This window comes from Oryx dammah, unplaced genomic scaffold (assembly GCF_014754425.2).
Source record: "Oryx dammah isolate SB20612 unplaced genomic scaffold, SCBI_Odam_1.1 HiC_scaffold_5, whole genome shotgun sequence".
Classification (NCBI taxonomy): Eukaryota; Metazoa; Chordata; class Mammalia; order Artiodactyla; family Bovidae; genus Oryx; species Oryx dammah.
Genome location: NW_024070189.1, coordinates 29,511,383 through 29,527,559, shown reverse-complemented (window position 1 = coordinate 29,527,559; position 16,177 = coordinate 29,511,383). Strand labels below are relative to the sequence as shown.

The following is a 16,177-nucleotide window of genomic DNA, read 5'->3' as shown; positions in this document are numbered from 1 at the left end:
TCCATCATAGTAATAGCATCAATAAGCAGTAATCACTACCACAGTGGAATGCCTCCTAACATTGAGTTCAGTTCAGTTCATTTGCTCAGTTGTGTCTGACTTTTTGCGACCCCATGAACTGCAGCTCGCCAGGCTTCCCTGTCCATCACCAACTGCCAGAAGTAGCTTAAACTCATGTCCATCGAGTTGGTGATGCCATCAACCATCTCATCCTCTGTCATCCCCTTCTCCTGCCTTCAGTCTTTCCCAGCATCAGGGTCTTTTCTAATGAGTCAGTTCTTTGCATCAGGTGTCCAAAGTATTGGAGCTTCAGCATCAGTCTGTCCAGTGAATATTCAGGATTGATTTCCTTTAGGAAATCATTGAGTACTAGTGACATAATTACTCTGCTGAGCACTATCTGATCCTCCCAACAGTACCTATGGGCTTCCCTGGTGACACAAATGGTAAAGAATCTCCCTGCAGTGGAGGAGATCCTGGTTCAGTCCCTGGGTCGGAAGGATCCTCTGGAGAAGGGAATGGCTACCCACTCTAGTATTCTTGCCTGAAGAATTCTATGGACAGAGGAGCCTGGTGGGCTACAGTCCATGGGAAGATTGGACATGACTGCGCAAGTAACATTTTCACTTTTCGTGAGGTAGATACTATTGTTATCCTCATTTGATAGGTGAGGAAAGTTTTTAGTTTAGACAAAATCAGTTTTATTGGCCCAGAGTCACAGAGATAATGAGTAAGTGACAGAGTTGGAATCTTACTGTGGATTCTCTGACTGGGGACCCATAGCACCCAGAACACCCATTGTGTTCTGTAGCTTCTTGATGAGGAAGCAGAGATTGTTTGCAAGCTCAGAAGAGGACTACGTGATATTTCTTCCCATCCAGGGTCACTGTGAATCTACAGTTGGATCATGAACCCTTCTTTGACTGCCTCCTGAATTAATGCATTGCTGTTCATTATAATGCTTTTATTTTAATTGAAATACTTTAATCATACAGAAAAGTATAAAATATAAAAAATGATATGACCTTCACCAATATATCCAACTCTTTGATTTGTTCGGACTTAACTTTGTTATATTTGCTTCTGATCTTTTTTTTTTTTAAATCAAACATTTTCATTTTGTATAATTTACAGAAAAAAACCTCTTTACTTATGAAACAGAAATTCTAAACTTTGTTTTTTGCCATATGGATATAACTTGAATTTTAAAAGCTTCCTAACAAAGTACTCTGAACTTCAAATACTTTATTTACAATAAAGATCTTTGGAATCAATAAGGTTTAGGATCATAATTAAAGACTGTTCTCTATTTACAGCTATTTACTTTCAAGGTTCATCAGAGAATAATAAATAACTACTTTAATTTTCTGAAGTGATGGCATTACTGACTTCTTAGTAACCTTGATTTCCTATTTATGTTTTTTCTCCTTTTCTAGCACAAAAGCTGTGAGCCGCTTTCACTCTCCTTTTATTGTAGAAAATTACAGACATCTGAATCAGCTCCGGGAGCAGCTAGTCCTTGACTGCAGTGCTGAATGGCTTGCTTTTCTAGAGTGAGTTTACAATGAAAAATGTAATCTGACTTTTTGCTATGAGAAATAGACCGGAAAATCTTTCCACCAAAAAGAAAAGTAGAGATTACTGCTTGTGACCTGCCATAAAATAGTTGAGTACATGTGTTCTCTGATTTTATTTTTAATCTATTGAAATGTAAACTCATCTTAGTCTTTGGTAAGAGACCAAATATACTTTTTGTTACTGTACTAACATTTTTTTGCTAAGGATGTTTATTAATGTCACTTTGAAATTCTACCTTGGATTTTGTTTACTTTTCTTGTATAAAGGCTTAACATTTTCAGAGTTGGACAAGTATGGGTTAGTTGTTTTATTGCATTGGCTAAAATGTTTGTTGTTACAGGAAACAAAGTCTGTATGTTGTTACAGGAAAACTCAAACGATCTTTTTGGCCAACCCACTATCTACATTTAATTTTTTCTTATATTTTTGTATCCTTTACCTATTTCCCCCTACTTTGTATCTTGAAAAAATTCAAATCTGTGGGAAGTTGAAATGATGATCTCTGTACTCTTTCAGTTCAGTTCAGTTCAGTTGCTCAGTCGTGTCTGACTCTTTGCGACTCCATGAATCACAGCACGCCAGGCCTCCCTGCCCATCACCAACTCCCAGAGTTCACTCAAACTCATGTCCATCAAGTCGGTGATGCCATCCAGCCATCTCATCCTCTGTTGTCCCCTTCTCCTCCTGCCCCCAGTCCCTCCCAGCATCAGGGTCTTTTCCAATGAGTCAGCTCTTCGCATCAGGTGGCCAAAGTATTGGAGTTTCAGCTTCAACATCAGTCCTTCCAATGAACACCAAGGACTGATCTCCTTTAGGATGGACTGGTTGGATCTCCTTGCAGTCCAAGGGACTCTCAACACCACAGTTCAAAAGCATCAATTCTTTGACGCTCAGCTTTCTTCACAGTCCAACTCTCACATCCATACATGACTACTGGAAAAACCGTAGCCTTGACTGGATGGACCTTTGTTGGCAAAGTAATGTCTCTGCTTTTGAATATGCTATCTAGGTTGGTCATAACTTTCCTTCCAAGGAGTAAGCGTCTTTTAATTTCATGGCTGCAATCACCGTCTGCAGTGATTTTGGAGCCCAAAAATAAAGTCAGCCACTGTTTCCACTGTTTCCCCATCTATTTCCCATGAAGTAATGGGACCAGATGCCATGATCTTTGTTTTCTGAATGTTGAGCTTTAAGCCAACTTTTTCACTCCCCTCTTTCACTTTCATCAAGAGGCTTTTGAGTTCCTCTTCACTTTCTGCCATAACGGTGGTGTCATCTGCATATCAGAAAGTTTTTGATATTTCTCCTGGCAGTCTTGATTCCAGCTTGTACTTCTTCAAGCCCAGTGTTTCTCATGATGTACTCTGCATATAAGTTGAATAAGCAGGGTGACAATATACAGCCTTGACGTATTCTTTTTCCTATTTGGAACCAGTCTGTTGTTCCATGTCCAGTTCTAACTGTTGCTTCCTGACCTGCATGTAGGTTTCTCAAGAGGCAGGTCAGGTGGTCTGTGTTCTTTACCTAGGCTTATTTAAAGTGTTAAGATTTTACTACATTTGTTTTATATCTCCTTCACACTTTTTTTTTCTGAAACATTTTAAAGTAAGTTTTAGACATTATAACCCCTAAATACTTAAGCATACATTTTCTAAAAATAAGAACATTTTGCTATATAATTTTGCTACCACTATTACACCTAAGAAGCTTTAATTGTTGTTGTTCAGTTACCCAGTCGTGTCTGATTCTTTGCAACCCATGGACTGTAGCTACTAAGTTAAATATTAAATTGTCTCAATTCCTCTTCTCCCCATATTTTTATTATTTTTATTTTTTTACTGAAATTGATTGATTTACAATTGATATACAGAGTTATGCTAAACTCTGCTGTATATAGCACAGTAACCCAATTACATACATATAGACATTCCTTTTTTATATTCTTTTCCATTGTGGTTTATCATAGGATATTGAATACATTTCCCTGTGCTATACACTAGGACCTTGTTGCTTACTCATCTATATATATTAGTTTGCATCTGCTAATCCTAAACTCCCAGTCCTTCCCTCCCTCAGCCCCCTCCTCCTTGGCAACCACAAATCTTTTTCCATGACTGTGATTTCCCCTCCTCCTATATTAAAAAAACCTTTCACATGTTGCATTTTGTCTATTAAGTTATATTAGTATATTTTAATCTAGAATAGCCCTCTACCTTTATATTATGAAATTTAGAGGGGAGGCATCCATGCCATTGTCTCAAAGAATGTCTCATTCTAGATTTATTAGCAGTCACATGTTCATTGTAATAGTTTTAAGTTGGTGGTGTTCTGATAAATGGTGAATAGCCAGCTCTCTGGAGAGCAGTAGTGTGTGTTTGATTTCTGTGGTGTCATCACACCATCCAGGACTGATTACAAGCTCCTGCTGGCCTGGATTAAAAAGAGATGTGCACACAGTTGACTTTCATGAGTCCATAGAAGTCAGCTCCAGACCACCAGTCACCTAAGCACTTTGTTTATTAGCTCATTTTGTTTCATAAGAGCCCTAAGAGTGAAATATTATTATCATCCCCAATTTACAAATGAATAAGGTGAGCGACAGAGATAAAAAATAAGTTGTCCACAATAAGACTGTAACCCAGATTCAACCCAGGGCGTCTGGTGGTAGGGCATGTAACCTATACTGTCAGGCTGTAGAGCCTGCCTATGGTTAATCAATCCATGGGCATCACTGGTAAATCTCTCAGTCTTGCTCTTTAAAAATTTAAACAGTATATTCAGTGTAGTCTTCAGGGAACTTTTTTCCATTTAAAGTAACAACTCTGACAAGTGAAAAAGGAGGAACAAAAAAGATATTATGTGACAGTTTTTAAAAGGTGGTAGGTTGGTACTATCTCTTGTTGCCCAGAGGAGTTTCGAATTACAGGATCAGAAAGAGATTTCAGTACACTTACCCTGAATCTTTTGAGATTATCTTGACTCTGAGTCTTGAATCTGGGGATAGAAATTTGGTCTACTCACTTCCTTTTCCAACTTACTTTCAATTACCCTTGCTAAGGATTTTCAGGGCTCTTGAGTTTTTGTTTTCCTGACTTTCCCCTTAGTGATATCACTGAGAACATGAAAAGTGGACTGATGTTTTCCCTTTCAAGCTTCAGGGACTGTATTCTAGGGTTTTAGGATTCAATGAGATTGTTCGTCTTCACTGTCTGCATAGTGTACGTGATTTTATAGGTCTGGGGTATATTCTTTCCTGGGTCTAGAGTAGAGGAAGTTCAGATCTCCCAGGGTAAAGATTTTGGCACTATCCTGATTCTTTATTCCTTTTTTCCCCTTTATCTATTATCAAATTCCTGTTTGTCTTTTTTCTCTTTGAAACATCTCTTTGATTTGCCCCTTCCTCTCCTATCCTCTTCTCACACCCCGCCATTCTCACTGTTTCAGCCCTCTGCCTGGGCCCTTCTACCCCATTAACCCAGGAGAATCCTGCTCTCATCAGACTGTGGCTTGGCTGGAGTTGGGAGCTGCTGAGAGTGAGCTAACATTAAATAAAACATCACAGAAGAACATGATATAATATATTGCTAAGTAATAAAAGGATGAAAAGTATTAAACATATGATGCCAGTTCTGTATGTGTAAATTCACATACATGCACAACATACACATTTTTGTATTTTAAAATATTGAATATATATGCTGTTATTAATATGCCTATTGATCATATGTATATAAATAACTTCAAATATTAACATTAATTCCGGAGGGTGCGATTACTGGAAGTTTAATGTACTTTGCAGATCCATGATATCAAAAGTTTCTGTAATATATATATAGTATTTTCAAATAGAAAAATATAAATTTTTTTATCTAAAGAAAGAATATTGGCTGAAATTTAGCTACAACATTTGCAGCTAGACCCCCACTTGAGAATAGCAGTGATTGTTAGACATACTATTTATTGAGGTGCCAGATGGTGTGAATATAATGTCATTTCAAAAATGATTAACCTCATTGAACCTGACACCAGAGGATTGAATACAAGCTATACAAGTGTTTTTGTCTCTTACTGAGATACTAACAGTTGTCCATTAGTCATATTACCTTATATTAAAATATTGCAAGAAATCAAGGCTGTAAGAAAGTCTGTGAATAGAACCCTCTCTCAAAAAACAGTGTCTCTTCTTTCATGTTCTAAAAATTGGGCTCTCGATATTGAATAATCTCAATTGAAAAATCTTTAATAATAAGATTATTGAATATTATTCAGTTGAATAAAATTACATCTCATACAGTAGTTCAAGGATTTTAGAAATACATTTGCAAATAGAAAATAAAATAGTCTTCTTTTTAATTAACTTCAAATATTATTGAATCACATCGGATGGTAAACTGTCATAATGACTTTAGAACCCCAGTGTCTTTAATCTTCTTCCCGTGAACCCAGCAATACCTTTTGAGATTAAATCACAGTGATTTGTTGAAGTTGTTTTTGGTGGCTTACTGGTAAAGTTGTATGTTGTTATGACATAAACCCAAGTCTATTGGATTGTTACCTGAATTGTCCATTTTTCAGCCTGTCATTTTTCTAAAATGATCTCTTTGAAATTTGATCAAGAATAACAAATAGACAAAGACCAAGAAGTCAAGCAAGGCTTTGTAAGAGTTGTGATGGTGATGTTTAAGGTTTATGATAGCTTAAAATTTTTTTTCACATGCCTTATTTATACAGTTGACTTGAAAAGGAACATTGTTGTCCACAGCTAAATAATTTACCTTCTCTCTCCTGCCTTTTTCGTTGTTGCTAAGCTGAAATGGTACTGACCAAGAGTTAAGTTACTCATTTCAATCCTGGAAGTTAGATCATCAGGGACAGTTATCCTCAACCTAAGGCTGTTGGGTAGTGACAAATTAGTGGCCTGGACAGGACCTGAGAAGGAAGAAGTGGGGATAAAAAATCGGCTGTTTTTTAATTTTTTTTACTGTAGTGCCACAGATATATTGAGCACTCAGATCCAGAGCAGAAATATCAAATATGGCTGCTTTCTGGCAAAAGAGAGAGTGCCAGGATAGGAAGACCAGATAGATTAGTAATTAGAATAGGGGGGGAAAAAAGTAATTAGAATAGGGACAGTTTCAGCCACAGTCCAAGGGGTAGATGAGTGGTCAGATCTAAAATTGCAGCTAGACTAGAAATGACAGGGCGCCCTCAGGAGCATTATGTCCATACAGCACATGGCATCTTCAAAACTAAGAATCATTTTTAAGGTGGCAGCTGAGTGCTTCTGTTTAATGTCAGGGTCCAGTCTCCTTTGTGTTTGGTATTTTGCACAGACTCTTAACATTGTTAGTGGTAACCATGTAGTCCTTCTGACTAACTTTAATTTGGGGGAAATAGGTAAATTATATTCATTATGCTCTCCTTGTTTATGAGGTTCTCAGTTTGCTGACAGAGGTCCATCTAGTCAAAGCTATGGTTTTTCCAGTAGTCATGTACGGATGTGAGAAGTGGACCATAAAGAGGGCTGAGCACTGAAGAATTGACGGTTTTGAACTGTGGTGTTAGAGAAGACTCTTGAGTCCTTTGGACAGCAAGGAGATCAAACCAGTCAATCTTAGAGGAAATCAACCCTGAATATTCATTGGAAGGACTGATGCTGAAGCTGAAGCTCCAATACTTTAGCCGCCTGATGCAAAGAGCTGCCTCATTTGAAAAGGCCTTGATGCTGGGAAAGATGGAGGGCAGGGGAAGGGATGAAAGAAGGTGAGATGGTTGGACAGGAGTTTGAGCAAACTCAGGGAGATAGTGAAAGGACAGAGAAGCCTGGCATGCTGCAGTCTGTGGCATCTCAGAGTTGGATACAGCTTAGCAACTGAACAAGTGCTCTATCTACTCAGACAAAGAAGTTTAAACTATACTGTAAATATACCCTGTAATTCACAAATAGTTAGAATTAAAACTGAATATTTAAAATGTTCTAGTATCTGGAAAAGTCATTTACATAGAATATCTTATTTTAATATTAATAAAAAGCCAGAAATTATGGGTTCTAGAAAACCAGTACAATGGTAATAATATTGGAATAACTGATCACATAGTAGCTTAATCTGGATATCCTTTTCTAGTAGGAAGCACTCTAAAAACCTTTGGATTTAAGAAGCAAACAGACTAAATCTCTTAGTTTCTGAAACCCACAGTATTAAATAGAGAAATATTTTTTAAGGGATGTATTCAGTATAATACTCATCTCTTTTGGAGAGGATCATCTTTAGAACGTTATAGGGAACTCCTGTGATAAGAGATAATGAAAGTATCTAAGCAAAAAAAGGAAAGAAAACCCCTACATACAGCGTATGTTTCTTCTAGCATAAGTCTTTCAATGCAAGTCTTTTAAACTTTTAGATCACCAGCTACCTAATTAGCCAAAGATTTAAAGTGACCTTTTAAGAAAGTCTAATATTTAATTTCTATATGAATTATTAATAAGAAAACTGAAGATCACTAAAAAAAGGACCTTTCTTCTTGCTTTCCTTCAAAAAATTTATTGCAGTGCCAACTCTGTCATTAGATGTTAGATAAATCAGGTGGACCTGATGAGCTCTACCATTGAGACACTTCCAATAAATTTTAGGAGAAGATATTGAAACTGTTTTCCTAGTTTGGACAATGCTATGAAGGATATGTGCAAAGGGAAGCTGATCCATTTGGGTAGTTCGTGATGTCATTTAAGTTAAATGAAAATAATCTCTACATTAGTGTTAATTAGGTCTGAGTTCACGTCATGGTCAGATGAAATGTGCAATATGGTATTAATAGTAGACGTCTTTGTAAATAAACTTTTAAAATATATGTATATTTTCTTTTTCCAAATAAAGTCTCAGTAATCAAGTTATTAAACAGAAAATAGTTCAATGTAATTTCCACCTTTCTTAACTGCTAGCTGTGTGCCTAGTTATTTATTTATGCTCATCATAGCTACCAAACTGATTACTTATTGTACAGTTTTGATAGATCTAAGAAATAAATTTGCTCACCTTTTTGTTGTTGTTGTTGCTTCTGTAGGAATTTCAGTGAACATTATCATATCTTGTGTAAAGCAGTCCATCACCTAGCAACGATTGACTGCATTTTCTCCCTGGCCAAGGTCGCCAAGCAAGGAGTTTACTGCAGGTAATGTGTTTCATTTTGTTTTGTTTTGTTTACCTTAGCCCTTTTCAGTGCTTTAGAACAGATAGAATTTTTCAATTAATTTAGTGTTCCTTGGTGGCTCAGCTGGTAAAGAATCTGCCTGCAATGTGGGATACCTGGGTTTGATCTCTGGGTTGGGTAGATCCCCTGGAGAAGGGAATGGTACCCACTCCAGTATACTGGCCTGGAGAATTCCATGGACTGTATAGTCTGTGGGGTTGCAGAGAGTCACTGAGTGACTTTCACTTTCATTATAAAGCATTAAAATTACTCAAATATGTTGAACTCTTGGTAAAGCTGATTGTCGTACACATATAGCTTGATTAAAATTAAGAAATTCCTTTCTTGCTCTACCATTGAGTATAATGAAAGCAGATGATGACTATAACTAGAGGGAAATGTTACATATTTCAATTTTTAGGTTTATGTGGGTGACATTTTTTATAGAGGAGCAGTCCTTTCATTTGTTAGCATTCACTTGAACACTTATGATATGTTTAACTTTGTAATTATAAAAGTCTTATTTAAACATCATCTAAATCAGATATGGGGGAGACTTAAGGTATGATTCATTTTAAGGCAAATTCCACTCAGTTGCTCTCAAATTGCTCTTCCTTAAGACTAAATCTTAAGCTAAAGCTTTGGCTCAGTGGTCTGCCTTCCAGGCCCACTGGGGCACAGGGGTCCTGCTTTCCAGACCCAAGGGGGTAGTAATCCTGTTCCCATAGCTTTGCTGGGCAGGGGTTGGGCCCCTAGGGCTCCAGGCTGCCCAGTCCCCACAGTGGTTCGTTCCATGGCCAAGCTCTGCTTCTGAGGTGGCCCCACTTCTGCTTGGTGTTCTGTGCCTGGGATCATTCCAGCAACTCCCCTAGGCTGCAGTTCTGCATTGGGGGCTCTCTGTGAAGCCCTTTCGGGGGCTCTCTAGGGTCTCTTATATAAGAGTACTAGCCTATTCCTGAGGGCTCTGCCCTTAAGACCTAATCACCTCCCAGCGGCATAGGTTTGATCACCAGCCTGGTTATTTTAACCACTAATCTTAAACTAAGTTTCATAACCTCTGTGCTCCTCAGTTTCTTCATATTCTTCACAAAATAATACCTACCCCTTAGAAATGTACAAATTAAATGAGATAAAGACTTTATGAAATTTCTAAGGAGAACCAGGCAGATGATAAATACTTAATAAACAACAATAGTTACTCCCTGATGTTTATTCAAACATCAGAAAGAATTAAGTATTATAAAATATTTTTGCCTATAATAAAAACATCTGAGCTTATGGGTTGTTAGTATCTTTCATACCTATCATTATTTAGTTTTTTAAAAATCACTTTTTGTTTTCCATCAGTTCACACTCTTTTCTGTGTTTTTGAATGTGGTAAGCATAATTATCTCAAAGTCTGTGTCTGATGATTCATATGTCTGTAGTCCTTGTGGGTCTCTTTCTATTGTCTGTTGTTTCTGTTCATTTTCATTCATGCATCTCTTTGAATGCCTGCTTATTTTGCTTATCTTCGGGGCATTATATTTGCAGAGTCATTTGTAGAAATAATTTGATGTATATTCCTCCAAGAGGGTCACATCTCAAGACTCTAATGTTGTTCTGGTATTACTTAGTCCACATCAGAGCTTGAGAAGGTTCAGAAGTTCAAAGGATTAAAGATTCAAAAGTTCAAAGATTCACAGCCCGCAGTTCTCACTTCAGATCCAGTCTTCTGCCTGGTGTGCAGTCTTTTGGTGTCTCAATCCAGATTAAAGCTGTTTATAGTGCTCAACCACCTCTCAGAAAGCAGCAGAAATCAGCAGACACCCTCCCTCACCCTCTATCCTCTGTCCTACCCCGGCTCCTGGCCTGGTAATTCCTTGTTGTCTTGTGAGTTGTCAGGTGGCTTCAAGTAGTATACTTCAAGTGAAGTACAAGTTTTCTGTACTTTATCCAGCCTTTTATTTGTCCTCAGTAGGATTGTTCTAAACCCCCCCTTCTGTCAGTAAGACAGTTTCAGGAAATGTCACATGCTAAAATACTTTCCAAATTGGATGCTATATATTTTATAGTAAGAAAATTTCACCTGAAAAATTTTAAATGAAAATTGTGCCATCATCTGTAAGTAATACAGTCAGTCTCTCTCTTTTTTATTTTTTTGGCAGCCATAAAATTGAGTGTAAATAGCCATGAAATAGGAAGCTTTTTCCTAAAATGCATTTAAAACTAGTATCTGAATAATCTGAAGTTTATGCTGTTTTCCCTTAGATTTCCAGCTTGTTCAAAGATTTTTAGGCATTTGAGTTACTGCAGTTAGTTCAAATTGATCATTAGCTTCATAAATACAGTCGTCTTTCTAAATGTTATTAGGACATTTTATTCACTATATTCGAAATCGTTATACAGAAGTTCTTATTCTAGGTCTTTCTATCCAATTTGTATTCTGGACATTGTACATTTTTAATAATGTAGACTGTTGTTCTCTTTCTCTGGCTCATTTAAAGGAGAATGCTCGAGTTTTAAAACTATAAAATAAAATAGGTAAATTTGTTTAAGGTTAGTGTTTCATTCTTTTCAGGCAGCATCCAGATTTTCTCAGTTCTTTCTCTTCAGTGCCACTAAATGCCATCAACATCTCATCTCGTTCTACCATCACTGTCCTGTCCTAATAAATCTTCTCAGGTCTCTGAGCAATCATTCGCTTCCTACTGTACCAGAAAGTGTTTTGTCATTATGTAGTTCTGAAGGCAACAGAGTAAGTCAGTGTAGATTTTAGAGCAGAACAAATCACTCAGATTTTTGTTTTAAAGTGAAAACCTTCCTAGGAAGTCATATCAGTGTCATGAATATGATATGCTGATTTCACTTGGCAGAGCACTTAGAATTTTAAAACTGATATAACTTATAGTTGGTTTCATCATTTTTTCTTTACAGTATATTTGTAACCTATATAGATAAAAATTGTTTTAAAATTATACTCTAAAATTTAAAAAGTGTCATTTTCTTGTAATTTTAAATGTCCCTTTTCAAAAGGTGATTTCAAATCATTTACTTGGAAGATACTTTAGTAACTTTGTTTTAGAGATGTGAATGTATACCCTCAGGGTTTTGTTAGTCAGATATATTTAAGAAGAATTCAAGTCTTCAGGAAAGTATTATTTCTTGGTGTTATGAGTACGTTCAGAAATGTGCTTATATGTGAAAGGTCTGAGTCTAAAAACTTGAGATCACTGATAGGATATTAAGATGAAAAAGAAAAGGGGTCAAGAAATTGATGAAAAGATGTCAACCTTATAAAGCAGTGAGTACATATTTAAACCATGAGATCACACTGTTAAAATTAGAAATTTTGATAATACCAAATTTATGAATAGGTAAGGGTATGTTTTGGCCTTGGAGTACAAAATGAAGCAGGGCAAAGACTAACAGAATTTTGCCAGGAAAACACACTAGACATAGCAGACACCCTCTTCCAACAACACAAGAGAAGACTCTACACCTGGACATCACCAGATAGTCACTAGTGAAATCAGATTGGAGAAGCTCTCATACAGTCAGCAAAACAAGACTGGGAGCTGACCGTGGCTCAAATCATGAATGCCTTATTGCAAAGTTCAGACTTAAATTGAAGAAAGCAGGGACCACTCAGGTATGACCTAAATCAGATCCCTTATGATTATACAGTAGAAGTGACAAGTAGATTCAAGGGATTAGATCTGTTAGAGTGCCTGAAGAACTATGGATGGAGGTTCATGACATTTTATAAGAGGCAGTGATCAAGACCATCCCCAAGAAAAGAAATGCAAAAAGGCAAAATGGTTGTCTGAGGAGGCCTTACAAATAGCTGAGAAAAGAAGAGAAGCGAAAAGCAAAGGAGAAAAGGAAAGATATACCCATTTGAATGCAGAGTTCCAAAGAATAATAAGGAGAAATAAGAAAGCCTTCCTCAGTCTTCAGTGCAAAGAAATAGAGGAAAACAATAGAATGGAAAAGACTAGAGATCTCTTCAAGAAAATTAGAGATATCAAGGGGATATTTCATGCAAAGGTGGGCACAGTAAAGGACAGAAGTGGCATGGACCTAACAGAAGCAGACGATATTAAGAAGAGGTGGCAAGAATACATGGAACTATACAAAAAACATCTTCATGACTTGGATAATCACGATGGTGTGATCACTCACCTAGAGCCAGATATCCTGGAATGCGAAGTCAGTTGGGCTAAGGAAGCATTACTATGAACAAAGCAAGTGGAGTTGATGGAATTCCAGTTGAGCTATTTCAAATCCTAAAAGATGATGCTGTGAAAGTGCTACACTCAGTATGCCAGCAAACTTGGAAAACTCAGCAGTGGCCACAGGACTGGAAAAGGTCAGTTTTCATTCCAATCCCAAAGAAAGGCAATGCCAAAGAATGTTCCAGCTACTATACAGTTGCACTCATCTCATACACTAGTAATGCTCAAAATTCTCCAAGCCAGGCTTCAGCAGTACGTGAACTGTGAACTTCCAGATGTTCAAGCTGTGTTTAGAAAAAGCAGAGGAACAATCACATTGCCACACTGGATCATTGAAAAAGCAAGAGAGTCCAGAGAAACATCTACCGCTTTATTGACTAGGCCAGAGCCTTTGACTGTGTGGATCACAACAAACTGTAGACAATTCTTCAAGAGATGGGAATACCAGACCACCTGACCTGCCTCTTGAGAAATCTGTTTGCAGGTCAAGAAGCAACAGTGAGAACCTGACATGGAGCAACAGATTGGTTCCAAATCGGGAAAGGAGTACATCAAGGCTGTATGTTGTCACCCTGCTTATTTAACTTATATGCAGAGTACATTATGCAAAATGCCAGGCTGCAAGAAGCACAAGCTGGAATCAAGATTGCAGGGAAAAATATCAATAACCTCAGATACGCAGATGACATCACCCTTATGGCAGAAAGTGAAGAAGAGCTAAAGGGCCTCTTGATGAAAGTGAAAGAGGAGAGTGAACAAGTTGGCTTAAAACTCAACATTCAGAAAACTAAAATCATGGCATCTGGTCCCATCACTTCATGGCAAATAGATGGAGAAACAATAGAAGCAGTGATAGACTTTATTTCTGGGGGCCCCAGAATCACTGCAAATGGTGACTGCAGCCATGAAATTAAAAGACAGTTGCTCTTTGGAAGAAAAGTTATGACCAACCTAGATAGCATATTAAAAAGCAGAGACATTATTTGCCAATAAAGGTCTGTCTAGTCAAAGGTATGGTTTTTCCAATAGTCATATATGTGTGAGTTGGATGTGAGAGTTGGACTATAAAGAAAGCTGAGCACTGAAGAACTGATGCTTTTGAACTGTGGTGTTGGAGAAGACTCCTGAGAGTGCCTTGGACTGCAGGGAGATCCAACCAGTCCATCCTAAATGAAATCAGTCCTGAATATTTATTGTAAGGACTGATGTTGAAGCCGAAACTCTTAATACTGGGGCCACCTGATGTGAAGAACTGAGTCATTAGAAAAGACCCTGATGCTGGGAAAGACTGAAGGTAGGAGGAGAAGGGGATGACAGAGGATGAGATGGTTGAATGGCATCACCGAGTTGATGGGCCTGAATTTTAATTAAAAGCCATTTAAATTTTAACTTGCATTTAAAAATATGCATGTCCCATGATTTGCAAATACCATTTCAAGCATTTCCTCTGGCTTAGAGAAACACTTGAAAATACACACATATATGTGTATGTATGGTTGTTCATTGGAGCATTGTTTATAACATTGAAAGTCTAGACAGTCTGAATGTTCAGTAGTGGAGATAGCTAACTTGCTGTTCAGTAGCTTTGAAAGAATGCCTCCAAGGAATAATCCTTCATCTTCAGTATTCCATACCATCAGGGTTCACTGGACTTATTTTCAGCTTCTGGGTTTTTAAAAGGTCTTATAAAGAAAAAAGAGAAAATTTACTTTTTTTTTTAAAGGAGAATAAAATTTATTCAGTCTTACATTCACCAGATGGGCCCATTGGACCCTTTTATAAATCTAAAATGCATTTTGAGATCTTTAATAATGTTTATCTTGCTTCTGTCTGGAATGCCTTACTATTGCATCATGATAGGAATCATTTCATCACTGTTTATCAGTATTTCCCAGCATGCTGTAAAAATCTAAAATAAGAAGGAAGCTGGAAATACGGAAATGAGATAGAAGTCACTGTCATATCATTCTTCGTTTTTCTCATTGTGTTTGCCAAACAGTGACATCATCTTTCAAGAAGATATTAAAGGAGACTGGTGATGCCACTGTGGCAGTTTTGTTTCTGACTTCGAGGGAATATCGTTGAGAATTCAGAATTTCTCTTTTCACTCATAATAGCAAAAAGAAAAATACTGACAGAAGACATTTCATTTCATTATTAGATTATTCTAAAGATGAATGTGAAGAGAAGGATAGCAGTGCTGTATATACTAATGATAGTAGTGAAATTTCTTGTATAAAACAAAATCTCAGATCATGAGTGTGCAGATAATATATCTTAGGTGTGTGTGAATAATATTTTTGTGAGGGCAAAGTGAAATGGAGTATTCTTACCCAGTTTGTTATTCCAAAAGATGCACCCATCATGCGGTACTTGGTGACAAAAATTGGAACCATCATGATTTGCTAAAAACACATATGGGAGTATCCTTTTATGATATTTGTACCCTAAAGTTTACTTGATACTGTTTGCTTGAGGATAGGTGCTGAAGCAGGAGAGTGAAAGAAAATAGATGATATAAAATAAAAGTACTCATTTGATTGATTATTCAAATTGTCTTTATAAATGTAGGTATGAAAATGTTTTATAATTATGAAGCAAAGATAGCTATATTCTCTTTATCAAAATTATGAACTTTAAAAGATTTCAAAATGTTCTTCAAACATTGCATTTTCGTTGCAAGTGGGAGAAGAACCAGAAATAAGGATAAGCTAGAACCTATTAGAAATGTATTGAACTTTAGAGTTAGTATTTATAAGTGAATATCGTCCATGTACCTGCATGACAGCTGATGAACAGTTACTTAGATTCATAGTGTGTTGCCCATTCCGGGTATATATGCCTGTTGTTTAGTCACTAAGTTGTGTCTAACTCTTCTGCGACCCCATGGATTGTAGCCTGCCAGGCTCCTCTGTCCGTGGGATTTCCTGTGCAAGAATAGTGGAATGGGGTTGCCATTTCCTTTTCCAGGGGATCTTCCTGACCCAGGGTTTGAACCCGGGTCTCCTGCATTGGCAGGCAGATTCTTTACCACCGAGCTACCAGGGAAGCCCTATACATGCCTTAAAAACCTGGAAAATATGGAATAAAAAATTGAAATTTGCTATGTTTGGATTCTTACTAGTTGTCATGACTTTTTCCCCTGTTATTTTTTTCTCAATTCTACGTAGTATTTATAAAACGACTTAGAAAAA

The 16,177-nt window shown here is 37.1% G+C and overlaps 1 protein-coding gene across 1 annotated transcript in view; it reads left to right on the top strand.

Moving 5' to 3' along the window:
• Positions 1 to 16,177, top strand: part of MSH3 (mutS homolog 3) — a 195,013-nt gene that overhangs the window by 119,383 nt on the left and 59,453 nt on the right. Inside the window, exons 17-18 of the mRNA XM_040239436.1 lie at positions 1,437 to 1,553; positions 8,641 to 8,748. Coding sequence (XP_040095370.1) covers positions 1,437 to 1,553; positions 8,641 to 8,748 — 225 coding nt within the window. The remainder of the gene's footprint in view (positions 1 to 1,436; positions 1,554 to 8,640; positions 8,749 to 16,177) is intronic.